Genomic DNA, 18,046 nt, shown 5'->3' on the forward strand with positions numbered 1-18,046 from the left:
ATTTGGCCCTGAAACTACATAATTCAACCACCTTCAGGGAATACCACTTAATATTTGACAGAGAAATCAAAATGTGCAAATAACGTTGGCTACATATCTTTTTAAAAGCAGATCTGGTTAAGGTAGCCACTGCTCCTGCCTTGCACGTACACGTAAGCCACTTCTTACCCAGTCATACCACTTATGACAACCACTTGGTGCTTGCTCAGCAGTTTCAGAATGGTCTCTCTCTCTTCCCAAGCAGGCAGTAACTGTCTTTCTTGCAGAATTGCGTGGAACTGTCTGGAAGCCTAATAAAAAAATCAAGGGGAAGGCAGTATTTCAATTATTTTTAGTTACCTTTCACAAAACTCACCTTCAAAGCCCACGATACAATGTGCCTGCTTCTTCTTTTTTTTTTTTCTTTTTTCTTTTTGGTTTTTCGAGACAGGGTTCCTCTGTATAGCCCTGGCTGTCCTGGAACTCACTCTGTAGACCAGGCTGGCCTCGAACTCAGAAATCCGCCTGCCTCTGCCTCTGCCTCCCAAGTGCTGGGATTAAAGGCCTGTGTCACCACGCCCGGCACCTGCTCTTTCTTTATCAATTTGCTCTCCTAGTTCAGAGCTACCAGGCCTGACTCCAGGGGACATTAGCTAGAAGGCTGGCTGCCTGACCCCAGGGGACATTAGCTAGAAGGCTGGCTACCGAAGCCAGAGGCGGCAGAGCAATCTGTACAGTTGTACAAAGCTAAATGCACTGAGAGGTATGAACCGCCATTGCTGAGCACTGATCTGACCCTTGCCAATAGCAACATTTACATCAACACTGTAGTAAATATTTATGTGTCCATAGGAATGATACATACATACATTGTCCAATAGAGTAATTCTGGCCACATGAAGCTACTGAGCCCTTGAAGAACAGAATGCTCTTCTGAGGAACTGAATTTATTTTAATGAGTAAATTTGACTGTAAATGGCCAAAGCTTTTAGGAGCTACTGTAGTAGACAGCATAGCTCTATATGATATCAGTCCTTCCCTAGATCAATAATAAGAGCAATTGCCAAAGCTTTCTTTTTTGGCCACTCACCATGACTATGTAAATCAGTTTCACAACTAATGATCAATACTCTGAACACTGCATTGTACGCTACTATTACGGGGAAGATGGATTGTGGCTAGTTAGTAGGAACAGGTTTGAAGTTCAATAGGACGGAAAGCCTGTAATGCTCTATAGCATAGCATAGGCTGAGGCAGGAGGAACAGAAGTGCAAAGTCTGTGTCACATGGTAAGTTCTGGCCAGGTGGGCTAGAGATGCTGGCTTTAAAATAATGGTTTTTGCATTTAGCTAAGGGATTTTTTAATGCTCTGAAAGAATTGTTAAATGTCTAAGGTGACAGATAAGATAAGCAGCAATCATACCATATCCATGTATTGAAATGTCATACTTACAAGTATATAGATGTCAACTACAAATAAAACTTTAGAGTTGGAGAGACGGCTCAATGGTTAGAAGCCTGTACTGCTCTTTCAGAGGCCCAGAGTTCAGTTCCCAGCACCCACATCAGGTAGCTCACAACCATCTGTTAAGTTTAGTTCCAGAGGATGCAATGCCCTCTTCTGATCTACGGAGGCACCTGCACACGCACAGTGCACATAAACTCACACAAATTTGTGCAAATGAATAAATAATAATACTCTTTAAAAATAAAAAATTTTAAATGGAATATAAGCTTTGCGGTGGCAGCACATACCTTTAATCCTAGCATTTGCGAGGCAGAGGCAGGCGGATCTCTGTAAGTTTGAGGCCAGCCTGCTCTACAGAGTCAGTTCCAGGACATCTGGGGCTACCCAGAGGAACCCTGTCTCATAAATAAATAAATAAATAGTAAAATAAAAATTAAATAAAAATAATAGGCTATACTTTGGAACAATATAGAATTATACTAATGTCATTACAAATAACATCAATCTAGATAGGTCATGACAAACTGAACAAATAATTTTCTGTCTCAATAATTTTATTTATGGTATGATTACATACATTTTTGCTGACCTATGGGCACACAGTATATACATGATGACATAATCACAGAAGGGTCCTTAGACATTACATAATCTAATCCACAAACCCATCCAATAATTAACCTTTGCATAACATCCAATTGGGTCCTCAAAATTTATTTATGGTTTCTTTTAAAACAAATCTTTTATGTCACTGTAAAAACAGCATGGACTTTTGAGGCAGCTGGCTTAAATTTCTGTTACCACTGACTATCTGTGTCACCTCAGGCACACTGTAAGCCTTTGAGACGGCATATGAGTTTCCCCTTCTCTTAGATATGGATTTTTCTAAGGTAAATAATACCATTAATATTCCCTTCAAATATTAGATTGGCTAGTACTGCATCAGATATTCCTAGAACATTTGGTTTACACATGCGTTTGATATTGGCTAGCTGAGTGTCCCCAAAGCACTCAGCACATGCACGTAAACTTGTTGCGGGGCGTAGAAAAGTCTAAGCGCTCAGGAAGGGAGTGGCAGCCCATACCTGTGTCTAGAGAGCAAGATCTTGTCTCAAAATGAGAAAAAAGAAAACAAAACACCAAAAACAAAAAGGAAAAGAGAAGAGAAGGAAGTAAGTTTGGCAGGGGTGAGAGAAGAAGGAGTTTTAACGTTCAGAGCAAACCAAAAGCTAGGGGAAGAGTAGGCTCCAGACCTGAGGGAGGTGGCGCTGGCCCTTAAACAGTACCTGTTTCATCTGAAACTGCCTGCAGATCTTACTGTTCTCAGCAAATAAGGACTTTGCCGGCCTGTCGTATCTTTTGTAACTCCTCTTCTTCAGGTTCACATAGCTTTCATTCTCCACGATAATTGATGCAGGTCCTTCATCCTCATCGGCATCCTCCTCGAGTTCTGACAATCTTTCCCCTTGAACGGAGCGAAAGGAAACAGCTTCAATTTGCCCTTTCTTTAGGCAAGGGATAACACCACTAACAAAGTAACAGCGCCTTGAGACAGGAAACCCTGAGGTTTGACTGAAACAACTTCAGTTGTTTCCATACTGCTCTGAAACAGGGATTTAGGATGCTAACTTGAGCTTCCTCCAAGAAAGGGTCTCTTTGGGTAGTTTTGGAACTTGCTCTATAGACCAGGCTAGTCTTGGACTCATAGATCCCCCTGTCTCTGTCTTCCAAGTACTGGGATTAAAGGTGTATACCAGAAGGAAAGTTTCAATTCAAGGGATTAACATAGAATGTCTCAGCTACTTGCAAGTGTCCCCCAAATTCAATGGTATAAAATGAACCAAATGTTTATGAAATGAGGTACTGACAACAAAATGTGGCATATCCATGTAATGAAATATCCCTCAACAACAAAAAGGAATAAATATATACTATGACATGTGAGAGAAAGCTTTGAGAGCATTGTGCTAAGTGAAAGAATCCGGCTTCCAAAAGCTTCATACCACTAGGATTCCATTTCTATGAAATGTATAACATAGGCAAAGTTGTGATAATAGCTGTTAGGCCAGCGAACGGCAGGGGCTGAGCATGACAAGTTTATTTCAGGAAGATCAGTACTGCTCATGACTGTACAACTCTAAAACATTAAAAAAAAAGCTATTGAATGATATCCTTTAAATAGGTGAATTTAAGGTATATAAATGATCTCAGGAATGTCACTGAAAAGTCAGACATGGGCTGTAGCTTAGTATATCTGTGTTTGCCCGGCATAAGAAAAACCACAAAAGCCAATGAAACCAAACAAAACGAGACATTTCCCCAGGAACACCTGTGAACACCACATACTGGAAGCTGCTGCTCAGGAGTGAGTCGGGCTGGGAAGTCCACTCCTACCTATGCAGTATCCTCCAGCCCCAGCGCTCTCTGACATTTACCAGGAAACTCTGGTTCCCCCCGGCAGTGCTGGGGTTTAAACCTAGAACCTCATGGACACAGGCAGACTCTCTGCTGCTGAGCTGTATCTCTAGCCCTTAGCCAGGGAACTCTTTTGAAAGATGGGAAATTCATCATTTCCTGAAACGCAGACATAAATGAAAGTAAATCCTTTGAGGAATGCTGAAGAGGAGTTTGTGGTATGAGAATCTGCAGGGCGAAACTGGACAGAGGCAGTGGCCTACATATATTTGTATTTAAGGATTTATAAAGACAGCATTATTTTGGTCAAATTTTACCAGCCTAGAATACTAAAAAACAGCAGGAAATGGATATCATACGTAAGAAGTAAACATATGAAACCAAGTTAAATGAAGTCGATTTTCTGAGAAAGTGTCTTAAGGCCTCTTTGACCTCAGTCTCCACAGTCAGGAACAAGGCAGACCCTTATCCGTCTGGCTGGCCACTCACCTACACATCAGCCCAGACTCTCTATCTAGGGAGCTCAGCCACAGTGCTCCAGCTGCGAGTCATAGTTACAGGCAGGCACAAGGACCAGCCAGGGGATTCTGTCTGTTCAGGACCACGGGAAAGAGTCCTCATCTAGCCTCAAAGTGTTTTACTTTTAAACTCACTACTCTGACTGCTGATCCCATCCTGTCCCTAGGAGCAATACTGTACGTACCTTCTAGCATTTGATTAGAAAGGAAAGTGTTACTTGGGACCACTGGTTTGCGGTAGGCAGGTTTACTTATTCTGGTCTCGGAAGGTACTGGAGGGACGTTCACAGGAGGAACGCTATACTTATGTTGAGTGTGTGTTAGTAACTTGACAATCTCTGACTCTTCCTCTAAAAGGGTGATCAGAGAATAGACAACAGGTTCTGAAGTTTTTGCAAATTCCAAGGCCTTGCCATAAAGGAACTCAGAAATATGTAAACGACAAGCCAGAGGTAGGTTCTCATTGGTGGAATAAAATGCCACCAGGGGAGCTTGGTAGGGGTATTTGTGGTCTTTAGAAAAGCGAATCTGAAGCTCATACATAAAGGTTGTGTCGTCATCAGCGTCAAGGTGAGGGTCATTTACGTTTCTTTCTGCTCTCCCAATCATTTGATGTGGGGGCACTTCATGTTTGAATTTGCATTTTGATCCAAATTTACAATTTCCTTTGAGGTAAAATTTACAGGTTTCAGGCGAAGTGTCCCGTACATTTTTGCTACTTTCCTTTTGCTTAGACTTGCAGAATTTGTTTGTCAAATAATCCAGTTCCAATCCAATGGTCCAGACTCTGTTCTGAATTCTTTCTATGAATTTTTCTCCGCAGATGGACTTGAGAGCAAGCGTCTCTTCCTGTCTCTGCTCCACACACTCATTCAAGCTCACATAAACAGCTGCCTCAGAGAGCGCCATCCTCTCTCCAAACGTCTCTGAGAAACACTGGCGGAGAAGATGCTCTAGTGCCGCCCCTAAGTCTCCATCACAGATCCTCAGGGCCAGCTGACAGTGCTCAGTGTGGAAGCCGTACCTGCCGAGGGCAAAACATGACAAAGATGCTGTGTAAAAGTCTTCACATCACTGACGTGAGAGTCACTTAAATACAAATATGGAGTTACAACTGTGGACAGCTACATTCTGTATTTGGAAAAAGCATCCCAGATAATAATAATCCCTCCATTTTAAAAGATCGAGTTGTCAGCATATTGGGCCCTACGGGCACTGTCATGATAGGGCATCCACAGAGAAGAGACTTCTGTAAGTGATAAAGTGATCACCTGGAAAGTTTCTGCACTGCCAAGGGTGAGACTGCACATTCTGGCACAGGAGGCTCCACTTCTTCTGGGCCTATATATTCCCAAGGACTGCAGTCAGGAAGAAAGATAGGCTCTTGTCCAGCTGGCCAGCCCTGCTCCTCGCCACACTGGGGCTCGCTGTCTTCCTCCTCCCCAGAGGTGCCTCTTCTAGGGAAGGGGACATTTTAAAATATTGGATGTTAATGTCTACTTATTTCAGAGAAAAATTAAGCAAGGGTGTAAGCATTTAATCAAAGAGCCAACGACTTGGGACCCTGCCCTTCAGTTGCTGGTTTCATCTTATAGTGAACTGTTAGTTTCTGTCTTGGGAAATGACATTTCTTTAGGGACCTACATGTCACTCAGGTCCTAGGTAAAGTCATTTATAGAAACAAACTCTTTTTAGCGTCTCAATAGCCCTGCTATATATTACTGAAATCCCTATTTTTCAAATGATCAGTTGAGCCTCAGAGAGGATTAGTGACTAAGGTTACACGGAAAGCAGCAAGAAGGTGCTTATCCTAGCCTAAGTCCAGAGCCTGCCTTCTTATCCACAGAAGCCATCTCTTAGTCAGAGATACTACCCCTGTCCCTTTCCCCTCTTCTAAGACTGAGACAAATGACTTGTAGAGGACAGAAGAATATTTGCTATCCCTGACTGGCCACTCAGTAATTTCATCAAAGAATTCATTTATTTATTGCCAAAGGTGGAACTTAGGCCAACTACTCATTAGCAAACATAAAAATAAATGAACCCCTTCAACTGATAGTGTAACAGAGGAGTTAAGACACAGTGCAGAGGGGCTGGTGAGATGGCTCAGTGGGTAAGAGCACCCGACTGCTCTTCCGAAGGTCCGAAGTTCAAATCCCAGCAACCACATGGTGGCTCACAACCACCCGAGATCCTGATGCCCTCTTCTGGTGCATCTGAAGACAGCTACAGTGTACTTACATTAAATAAATAAATAAAATTTAAAAAAAGAGTTTAAAAAAAAAAAAAAAAGACACAGTGCAGAGAGCTGGAGAGATGGCTCAGTGGTTAAGAGCACTGAGTGCTCTTCCAGAGGTTCTGAGTTCAATTCCCAGCAACCACATGGTGGCTCACAACAATTTGTAATGGGATCCGATGCCCTCTTCTGGTGTGTCTGAAGACAGCAACAGTGCACTCACATATATTAAATAAATAAATAAATGTTGAGGAAAAAAAAAAAAAAAGAAAGAAAGAAAGCCTGGCAGTGGTGGCATATGCCTTTAATCCCAGCACTTGGGAGGCAGAGGCAGGTGGATTTCTGAGTTTGAGGCCAGCCTGGTCTATAAAGTGAGTTCCAGGACAGCCAGGGCTATACAAAGAAATCCTGTCTCAAAAAACCAAAAAAGAAAAAACAAAAACAAAAAAACCCCAAAAAACAAAACAAAACAAATCAAAAACCCCACAGTGCAGAGGTAGAGGGGAGACAATTAAGAAACTATTGCACTTGGGCAGTTAGGTAAAATATTAAAGCTTGATTTTGAAGCTGAAGAGTTGGCTCAGTGGTTAAAAGCACCGGCTGCTTTTTCAGAGGACCTGGGTTCAATTCCCAGCACCTGATGGCTGTCTATAACTCCAGTTCCAAAGAAGCTTACAACTTCTGGGCTCTTCCTGTACCAGGCAGCAAGTGGTACCCAGACACACAACAGGCAAAAACCCCATATACATTCAGAAAAAACAAAAACCAAAACCAAACATTTATGTTGCTAGGGGTTTGGGGTGGGTAGGAAAGCTGAGGCAGGAGGACTGCAGTGAGTCTGAGGCCAGGCAGGGCTGCATGAGCAAGAACTTGCCTCCACATCGGCTCCTAGAACAGGCTTCTGTTTGTTAGTATACATTTTTAGTTGGAATATTTTCAGTAAAGCACTAACATCCTATATTAGGCCTAGAGACAAAGCAAGATGAGCCAATCTGTGGTACTGCTCAGGATGGTGCGAGGACACTCACTCTAAAGCTGTGGCTGGGTAACTGCTCTTCTATCTCTCTTGCCTCACTTTCAGCTAACTGTGTAGCCACAACAGGCTCCACACCAGCAGTTCTCAACCTGTGGGTCACGGCCCTCACAGGGGTCGCATAGCGGATATCCTGCACATCAGATATTTACATTATAAGTCCCAACAGTAGCAAAGCAGTAGTTATGAAGTAGCAACGAAAATAATGTTATGGCTGGGGGGGTCACCACACCATGAGGAGCTGTGTTAGAGGGTCGCAGCGTTAGGGAGGCTGAGAACCACTGCTTCACGGAGACAGTACCCAGTGCTGAAGGGCCATTTGCATTGCCAACGGGTTCTCCTCGGTATAAAATGTACTCAAACAAGATACTTTACTCGGATCCCGCGTCCGCACCCTGTTCCTGCAGATCCCTCAGAAGGGCTTTCACCTTCTCCTGATTCTCTGATGTCATGTGCAGCGTCTGAAGGGGCACTTTGGCTTTGGGCTTCCACTTAGGCCGTGTCTCTCCTTTGCTTTTGTTACTGTCGCAGGGCCTGAATTCAAAGTCACATGCTCATGAACAAAACTTTGATCCTCTTATCAGCTCCCAAATACAGCACACACCGACAGCAGATGACATCACACAGAGAGAGTGCTTTCTACAGTGTTTACTTGACTTTCCCTAGCTACCAGTTGGCATTATCCTCAAACTCCTCACAGTTTAAGGGTTCCCAGCCTACTCTCTGACAAAGACTGTTTGTTTGTTTGTTTGCTTATTTGGTTTTTGAGACTGGGTTTCTTTGTGTAGCCCTGGTGTCCCTCCATGGACCTTAAACTCAGAGATCCACCTGCCTCTGCCTCCCGAGTGCTGGTATTAAAGGCGTGTGCCTCCACCACACAGCAGCAGTGACATTTTTGAAGGGCCACTGTCTTATAGAAATTCTCACAACCTGAATTCGTCTTATTATGTTCCTATCTCACAGACCATTTATTTTCATATCCCTGTATTTTACCTCCCCCCTCCGTTTTTTTTAAAGACAGGATCTCATGTAGCACAGGCTGGAGTCAACTAGTTCTGTAACCATGGATCTGCTCAGTGGATCCTCCCGCCTCCCTCCACCTCCCAAATGGTGGGATAGCAGGTGTGGTCCACCATGATATCCCATTCTTCATCTTAAAGCCCCAGTCTATTTGGAGACTATCCCAACCTCCTTATTTCCTCTAGTGATTCATTCCATCATTTACCCTCTTTTAACTCAACTTACCTGGCACAGGGCTGTAACAGCCCAAAGAAAAAGGCCCAATTTTCTGAGTATCAGAAAGGCATATGTTGAAGAGTGGCAACTGTGGCCAGAGTGACTGAAATGTCCTACACTTGCTTCAAACCACTCTGTGCTTTTCTTTGTTAGCCAAACTCCCTCTACTGCCCCAGGGCCATCTGCAGTGAAGTCCCTCTGCTCTAAACTAACACAGTGAACTGCTCTTGTCTCCTGGCTCCCTTGCATTTCCCAGGCCTTCTGAATGCATTCCTGACTCAGCGCTTCACACTTGCTCTATCCCTCTACCTTCAATGGTTTCCTCTCAGAGAGGCTCATGGCTGGCTCGCTCTCTTCTTGTCTTTGTTCAAATGAACCTTTTTAGTGGATTTCCACATGACAGAAACTCAAGTCTAGCATTTTTTACACACCTACCTCACACAGTACTATTTTTTATATTTCTTCATAGCACTTACTGCCTCTGTGATACACTTAAGAATCTTAGGAATCTTTTATGACGATAAGTACAGTGTTTACCTGTTGCTCAATTCTAGTCTGTAAAACATTACCCAGGACATACAAGGTGCTCAATAGATAGCTAATGGATACTTGAACAGGCAGAACTCTAAGACCTATAATGTATGTGCTGAAAAACAAAGGATCTGCATTTAACGCAGAAGTGAGGTCGTAACCCAGTGGGTGAGATACAAACCTACTTTGGAATGACTCTGAAAGAGCCCGGTGTGATGGCATGATTGCAATCCCAGTAGGAGCTTAGGGACTGAGGAACTGCTGAGAGTTCGAGGCCAGCCTAGCCTCAGTGAGATCCTCTCTGCCACTCTCCAAAAACTGCAATTATGCTTTCATATGACGTTAACTGAGACATATTGTTCTGAATAGGATCCATAATGTCTCAAACTTACTTTCTTTCTTTCCTTCCTTCCTCCCTCCCTCCCTTCCATCCTTCCTTTCTCTTTTGAGAAGGAAAAACATGTAGGTTTTCTGGTGGGACACCTGGCAATCCTGCTCTTTTAGTGATCACATATGAAGAATATGTATTTAAATCCTCCAATCAGACTCATTACAGCAATTGATCTGGTAGCCAGTTTAATGACTTAGAGTCTCTGTCTCTTTTCCTTTTCTGAATGCATACAGTTGAATCCACTTAGGCTAAAAGCTCAGATGACCTATGATATCATCAAGCCCTGCGCCCAATTATAGGTCCTTCCTTACCAGTATTCAGAACTGCTGTTCCTGTGAAGATATGTATGGCTAACAAAGTCTCTCTACCTCTACGAGTCCCATATACAACTTAGTACAGTTTAGGAGTTTTTATTTATCGGAAATTTTATATTTACACTGTATAAGACATATTAGCTATGTTTCCTTTGTTACCATCCACTCGACTTACTAGCATTCTGTCTATTCACTAATTAGAAGCTGGAGCTGAGGAAGGTTGGTGACACCATCTGTTACTGGTCACCACGCAAGGCCATCAAGTGATGGATCATGCAGGGGGACAGGTGAAACCCATCAACTAGAAAGACACAGCGGCTTGCATTTTGGGCTGTTTAATTTTAACATCAACCTATGGAGTTTACAGAAGATTTTAAACTTTGTTGCACTTTTATCTCTTCTAGTATTTACTTTCCTAGAAACATTTAACTCAATAGTAACATGACTTCTAGTTTCATTGTTACAAGGTAGCAAAAGTCAGAATTCAACCTATTTAAAAAATAAAAACCCTATTACTTACCATCATGCTTTAAAAAAGCTGTGAAGAGAGAGACTGCCAGAATTTCAGGTGAGAACACTAACCAGACTGGAACAACTTACCCCACGCACTTCTTGGCCATCGGTTGTACCACATATTAGGAATTGCAACCGTTCCTGTATCTTAACTCTCTGATGCTCTATCAAAGGGCTGGCCACACGGCCGCCCACTGGGACAAGGTGCCTGCCACCAAGCCTGGTCATCTGAGTCTGATCCCTGGGACCCACCTGGTAGAAGAAATGCAACTCCTACATGTTGTCCTTTGACCTCCACATGCACCCCAGAGCACACACATATAAACACACACATAAATAACATGTAAGGGAATGCATAATGACCTGGACGGGCGCTTGGGCTCAGTGAAGACACAAAAGTCATCGCCATCATCCCAAATTCTATTTGAGGCCTTTCTACTGCCGCCGCCTCCGCCGCCGCAGCTACCGCCGCCGCCACCTCCACCCCCATGAGATTTATTCATGTGACCTTTGCCTCCTCTTCCGCCTCTAGACGATCCCTTTCCATCCCCTTTGCCTGGCTTGCCTTTTCTTCTTACTGAAGAACTCATTTTCACCTGAAAGACAAAAAAATTAATATAGACAACATAAACCAAAAATATAGTAGCCATTTTTTGATCAAAGTTATGGATAAAGCCTACTTTAAAGAAATAAAGAAAATACACATTTTAAATGGACTGTTAGAAGCAGAATGGCTAAATTGCTTCACATAATCATTATTATCATTAATATTTTACAGATGCATGTACCTTAGGACTAATATGTAGTAAGTTTCTCTGACACACATTTATTTTTTTAATATTTATTTATTTATTTATTTTATGTATATGAGTGCTCTATTTGCATGTATGGCTGCATGACAGAAGAGAGCATCAGATCCCATTACAGATGGTTGAGAGCCACCATGAGGGTGCTGGGAATTAAATTCAGCAGCCAGTGTTCTTACCTGTCCAGCTCCAGATTTATTAGCCAAGAATGTACTACAGAGACATATGGGGGAAGTTAAACACACGCGTGCCTTTAATCTCAAGAGGCAAAGCTAGGTGGCTCTGTGAGTTCAAGGCCAGCCTGGTCTACAGAGTGAGTTCCAGGACAGCCAGGGCTACACAGAGGAAGCCTGTTGTGGGAAACAAAACAGATGTAGAGCAGTGGTTCTCAGCTTCCAAAGCTGCAACACTTTCTTTTGGCTCCTCAGGGTGCGGTGATCCCCCATCATAACATTACTTTGTTAGTACTTCATAACTATAAATTTGCCACTGCTATGAATCATAATGTAAATATCTGAGATGCAGAATAATTGATATGCGATCCCTGTAGGGGTCCTGGCCCACCGGTGAGAACTGCTGCTCTAGAGAGATCATCAAATACACTAGGAAATAGTTAATGGTCAATTCACAAAGAAAGCATCACAGAGAAAACTAGAGACAGAGGAACAAACACAAGACATTTTGTTGACAACAACTAGAACGTGATGATGGGCATAACTCCCACTACCTCAGTAACAGCAACAAATGTGAGTGGGATCCAGTCAAAAGACTGTCAGGCTCACTTCTTAAAAGGGGATAACATATAAATTCAAAGATACAACCAAAGAATGGAAAAGATGAGGGAAAGACTTGAGAATTTATGTTCCAGATAGATTATGTGCCAATCAGAAACTAAGGAAAGGCAGATTAGCTATATGAATATTGGACCGAATAGACTACAACAAAAATGTTATTTTAGCTAAAAAAGGATACATCCTAACAATAAAAGGGCCAACTCAGGAGGATGCTGTACAGTTACAAGCAGATGTGTACCTAACAGTGAAACACGCAACTTCACAAAGCAACAACTCTAAGAAAGGGGAAATAGATAATCCAGTAACACACTTTCCATAATGGCAGAGCAAGCTCAGGGGCATTTAGGAGAGATGGCTTTTTTTTTTTCCCCACAGACAGGGTTTCTTTGTGTAGTCCTCCTGGCTATCTTGGTTACTCTGTAGACCAGGCTGGCCTCAAGTTCAAATTCAGAGAACTGTTTGCCTCTGCCACCTAGCTAGAAAGTTGTAGGTACCAGCACAGATTTCACAGGCATGGCCTCCCACAACAAAGTAGCTGTTCAACTACATAAGGAATGTTGGCTAGGATAAGCCATATGCTAACCTGGAAAACAAACCTCACTACTTGTTGTTGTTGCTGTTGGTTTTTGGAGACAGGGTTTCACAGCCTTGCCTGTTCTTTAACTCAGTTTGTAGACTAGGCTGTCCTTGAACTTACAGAGACCCTCATGCCTCCGCGTTTCGAGCGACCACGCCCGGCTACCTCAATACATTTTCAGAAGACAGAAATAACACAAAACATACTCTGCTACTAAAATAAAATGAAATTAGAAATTAAAAGCAGGTACAAAATTGGTTAACTCACAAACACATGGAAATTTAAAACTAGCTCTCTTAGTACTTTTTCTTCAAGATCCTTCATGGCTTTATATACGTACTGAGTCTTCCTCTCCTACGCCTAGAAAGCTCTTTGGAGGCAGCAACTGTGTCTGTTTTGATTGCTACCATATCTCTAGCATATGTAGCATCTCGCAGAGAGCAGAATTCAACATTTTCTGGGGTATGAGTGAAGATTAATGAATAACGTGTAAGAATGGGGACCCATGCATTGATTTATCTGTTCTACACGTATTTATTGAAAGCTTATGTGCCAGATCTTGAAGATTTGACAGCTAAGACAAAACGCATGCCTGGTGAAGCAGCTAACTCTCTAGAGGGTCTGGTAGATGGTAAGCGGGTGGATAGTCAGTCAGGGCTGCTGTCACAGAAGAGCTAAGCTTACTAAAGCTGTATTTGGGCTCACAGTTCTGACGGCTGGGAAGTACACAGCACGTGGTGTCTGAGCAGATGACAGTCAGAGTCTTTGCACTGCATCTGGGCAGGGCAGGGGCGAGGAGAAAGGAAGCTAAAGGAAGAGTCTAAACACAAGGGAATGCCTCGCTTTATAATAACTATCTCGTGAGACTGGTCTCTCTCCCTTGTGGTATTAATCTCTTTTAATTATCTAACTACCTTTAAAGAATCCAACTTCTAATACTGGTAATCAATTTCAACATGAGTTTTTTTTTTTTTTTTTTGAGGGGACAAATAATATCCAAACTATAGCCACAAATTTATGGTTGCACCCTAGAGGTGGAAGGTAAGTCCCTTTGCTGAAGGTTCCTTGCAGTGCAGACACAGAGCCCAGCGGACCTGAGCTGGATCTGACCTGAAAGCCCTCTCCCTGAGGACTGGGTTTGATGGTACCAGAAAGCACCATGCAAGCTTCCCAGAGAAGGAAATGAACAACAGCTTTACCCAGCTTTAATGTCTATGAAACAAAACAGCCAGCCTGGTGCAATCACCCTAAGGGGGGAATAGTGGCATGCAGTCCTTGGTGGTACCAACAGCTCTCTGATTGGAACTGAAGCCTCATCAACAGAGGAGAAATCAGCCCTGGGACTGAAAACCAGGCGAGTTCCTCACGGACGTCACGGACCTCAGAGCAGAACTTACAGCTGCTACTTTACTCAATTAATACAACTGCTAACTACACTGCAAATACTCATAGCCACAGGTTAAAAGTGTAGTTCTGGATAGAGTGCCTTGGTTGTAAAAGCAGAATGCATCTGAGGTTACAGCTAACCTTGTTCAAGCCATTATCAATGAGCCACAGAAAGGAAATGATTTGCTGAGACAGCCAGCCCCCCAAGATAGGCTGACTCCACTGAGCCAACAATACCAGGAAGGAGAGGCTCATACGTAGATCCCTGGGGCTACATTAACTTCCTCAGTCCCAAGCCTCTCTCGAGACTCCAAGTATTCCCTTTCCTCCAACAGGCACCCCTTTCTTGTGAAAGAGTGTCTGTCTTTGAGGTTTGAAATGAACGGTTTCACCTGCTGAGGTCAGCCTCTGGTCCCTTTCTGCCGCCTGTCACTCTACTTTGAGCTCTGAAATCTATCAGTTCTCACCCCTCATCAAAGAAACCTCTCTGTACAACAGACCCGACCACTGCAGAAATTCACAACTGATCAAAACGCTGAGAACAGAGATTGTGTGGTGTCTAGTCCCAAATGACTCACCCACAAACACAACTGCTGAACCTTAGATCAGGGACATTACAAAGGTGGACTTCAGAAAATCAAATAACCCCATTAAAGAATGGGGCTCAGAACTGAACAAAGAATTCTCACCTGAGGAATACCGAATGGCAGAGAAGCACCTGAAAAAATGTTCAACATCCTTAATCATCAGGGAAATGCAAATCAAAACAACCCTGAGATTCCACCTCACACCAGTCAGAATGGCTAAGATCAAAAATTCAGGTGACAGCAGATGCTGGCGTGGATGTGGAGAAAGAGGAACACTCCTCCATTGTTGGTGGGATTGCAGGCTTGTACAACCACTCTGGAAATCCGTCTGGCGGTTCCTCAGAAAATTGGACATAGTACTACCGAAGGATCCAGCAATACCTCTCCTGGGCATATATCCAGAAGATGCCCCAACTGGTAAGAAGGACACATGCTCCACTATGTTCATAGCAGCCTTATTTATAATAGCCAGAAGCTGGAAAGAACCCAGATGCCCCTCAACAGAGGAATGGATACAGAAAATGTGGTACATCTACACAATGGAGTACTACTCAGCTATTAAAAAGAATGAATTTATGAAATTCCTAGCAAAATGGATGGACCTGGAGGGCATCATCCTGAGTGAGGTAACACATTCACAAAGGAACTCACACAATATGTACTCACTGATAAGTGGATATTAGCCCCAAACCTAGGATACCCAAGATATAAGATACAATTTGCTAAACACATGAAACTCAAGAAGAATGAAGACTGAAGTGTGGACACTATGCCCCTCCTTAGAATTGGGAACAAAACACCCATGGAAGGAGTTACAGAGACAAAGTTTGGAGCTGAGATGAAAGGATGGACCATGTAGAGACTGCCATATCCAGGGATCCACCCCATAATCAGCATCCAAACGCTGACACCATTGCATACACTAGCAAGATTTTATCGAAAGGACCCAGATGTAGCTGTCTCTTGTGAGACTATGCCGGGGCCTAGCAAACACAGAAGTGGATGCTCACAGTCAGCTAATGGATGGATCACAGGGCTCCCAATGGAGGAGCTAGAGAAAGAACCCAAGGAGCTAAAGGGATCTGCAACCCTATAGGTGGAACAACATTATGAACTAACCAGTACCCCGGAGCTCTTGACTCTAGCTGCATATGTATCAAAAGATGGCCTAGTCGGCCATCACTGGAAAGAGAGGCCCATTGGACACGCAAACTTTATATGCCCCAGTACAGGGGAACGCCAGGGCCAAAAAGGGGAAGTGGGTGGGTAGGGGAGTGGGGGTGGGTGGGTATGGGGGACTTTTGGTATAGCATTGGAAATGTAAATGAGCTAAATACCTAATAAAAAATGGAAAAAAACAAACAAACAAACAAACAAAAAAAACCAAAGGGATTGTGAGAGTGAGAGGAACTGGAAGTTTACTGTGAGACTGGTCTGTCTCCAAGAGATGTCAAAGAGGCTACCTGAGAAGGCTCATCAATACGTTTGCCTAGGTAAGATCTGAACAAGGACACCAATGGAATGCTAACATAGAAAGGGGAAAGCTCAGAGCCTCAAACCTAGATAGATGAGGAACTATATGCAGTTATAGAATGCTGAGAATGGGAGAAAGGGTTTTCCTCAGGGAAGAGCCACTCAACTGTTTATTCAAAACCAAGTGGTCAGCTCTAGGATCATATACATACAAACAGCATTATACAGACTGAGCAGGCTATTTATGTGTTTAGGAGTATATATATATATATATATATATATATATATATATATATATACATATATACACACATATATGTATATATGTGTGTGTATATGTCTGTATATATATATACATATATATATATATATATATATATATACACACACACACACACACACACACACATGTACGTATGTAACACTCATAAAAGGAGACCATGGATACAAGAGAAAGCGAGGGAGGTACAAAGGAGGGTTGGAGGGAGGAAAAGGATGCAGGGGAGATGAAATTATTATTTCAAAAAATATAAAAATGATTTAAGCCCCTCAACAGAGGAATGGATACAGAAAATGTGGTACATCTACACAATGGAGTACTACTCAGCTATTAAAAAGAATGAATTTATGAAATTCCTAGACAAATGGATGGACCTGGAGGGCATCATCCTGAGTGAGGTAACACATTCACAAAGGAACTCACACAATATGTACTCACTGATAAGTGGATATTAGCCCCAAACCTAGGATTCCCAAGATATAAGATACAATTTGCTAAACACATGAAACTCAAGAAGAATGAAGACTGAAGTGTGGACACTATGCCCCTCCTTAGAATTGGGAACAAAACACCCATGGAAGGAGTTACAGAGACAAAGTTTGGAGCTGAGATGAAAGGATGGACCATGTAGAGACTGCCATATCCAGAGATCCATCCCGTAATCAGCATCCAAACGCTGACGCCATTGCATACACCAGCAAGATTTTATCGAAAGGACCCAGATGTAGCTGTCTCTTGTGAGACTATGCCGGGGCCTAGCAAACACAGAAGTGGATGCTCACAGTCAGCTAATGGATGGATCACAGGGCTCCCAATGGAGGAGCTAGAGAAAGAACCCAAGGAGCTAAAGGGATCTGCAACCCTATAGGTGGAACAACATTATGAACTAACCAGTACCCCGGAGCTCTTGACTCTAGCTGCATATGTATCAAAAGATGGCCTAGTCGGCCATCACTGGAAAGAGAGGCCCATTGGACACGCAAACTTTATATGCCCCAGTACAGGGGAATGCCAGGGCCAAAAAGGGGAAGTGGGTGGGTAGGGGAGTGGGGGTGGGTGGGTATGGGGGAATTTTGGTATAGCATTGGAAATGTAAATGAGCTAAATACCTAATAAAAAATGGAAAAAAAAAGATAAAAAGGTTCTAACAAAAAAAATTATTTAAGAGAACAAGGCTATTACAGAGTAGTTGCTGAATGCCTCACTCAATAACCTATGAGTGGATATATGAATAGGTGGAGAAAGTGAGCCATGAAATACTTGTGAAGAGAACATCCAAGCAGCAGCAATGACAGATGCGAAGGTTTCAAGCTCGGAACATCAATTAGCGCCCTGGGCCAGGTGCTGGGATGAGGCCAGAGTGCACAGAAGGAAATAATAGTTTCAGTTGGGCAACTATTACAGTCGTTCAGGTTAGAGAAAAGAAATGCAGTGTCTTAAAAATGGTGGGGAGGAAGACATAGGGTGTTTACATCGAAACTCCATTGGCTGTGGCTATGAGGGGCAGGA

At 43.0% G+C, this 18,046-nt stretch overlaps 1 protein-coding gene across 10 annotated transcripts in view; it reads right to left on the bottom strand.

The window, feature by feature from the left end:
* Dhx57 (DEAH (Asp-Glu-Ala-Asp/His) box polypeptide 57) overlaps nt 1-18,046 on the bottom strand; it is a 52,173-nt gene that overhangs the window by 31,895 nt on the left and 2,232 nt on the right. For 3 of the 10 annotated variants that reach the window (XR_003952074.1, NM_001163759.1, XM_006523447.2), the window contains exons 2-7: nt 10,998-11,230; nt 8,025-8,183; nt 5,652-5,837; nt 4,566-5,404; nt 2,734-2,912; nt 169-290 (exon numbers count right to left, since the gene is read on the bottom strand). Coding sequence is in view for 9 of the 10 variants with exons in the window: in NM_001163759.1 (NP_001157231.1) it covers nt 169-290; nt 2,734-2,912; nt 4,566-5,404; nt 5,652-5,837; nt 8,025-8,183; nt 10,998-11,224 (1,712 nt within the window). In the remaining variant the exon portion in view is untranslated. Of the gene's footprint in view, nt 1-168; nt 291-2,733; nt 2,913-4,565; nt 5,405-5,651; nt 5,838-7,644; nt 8,184-10,721; nt 10,887-10,997; nt 11,231-18,046 lie in introns of all 10 variants that reach the window. The other 7 variants (XM_030249433.1, XM_030249434.1, NM_198942.2 and 4 more) reach the window with 5 other exon arrangements.

This window comes from Mus musculus, chromosome 17 (genome assembly GCF_000001635.26).
Source record: "Mus musculus strain C57BL/6J chromosome 17, GRCm38.p6 C57BL/6J".
Lineage (NCBI taxonomy): Eukaryota > Metazoa > Chordata > Mammalia > Rodentia > Muridae > Mus > Mus musculus.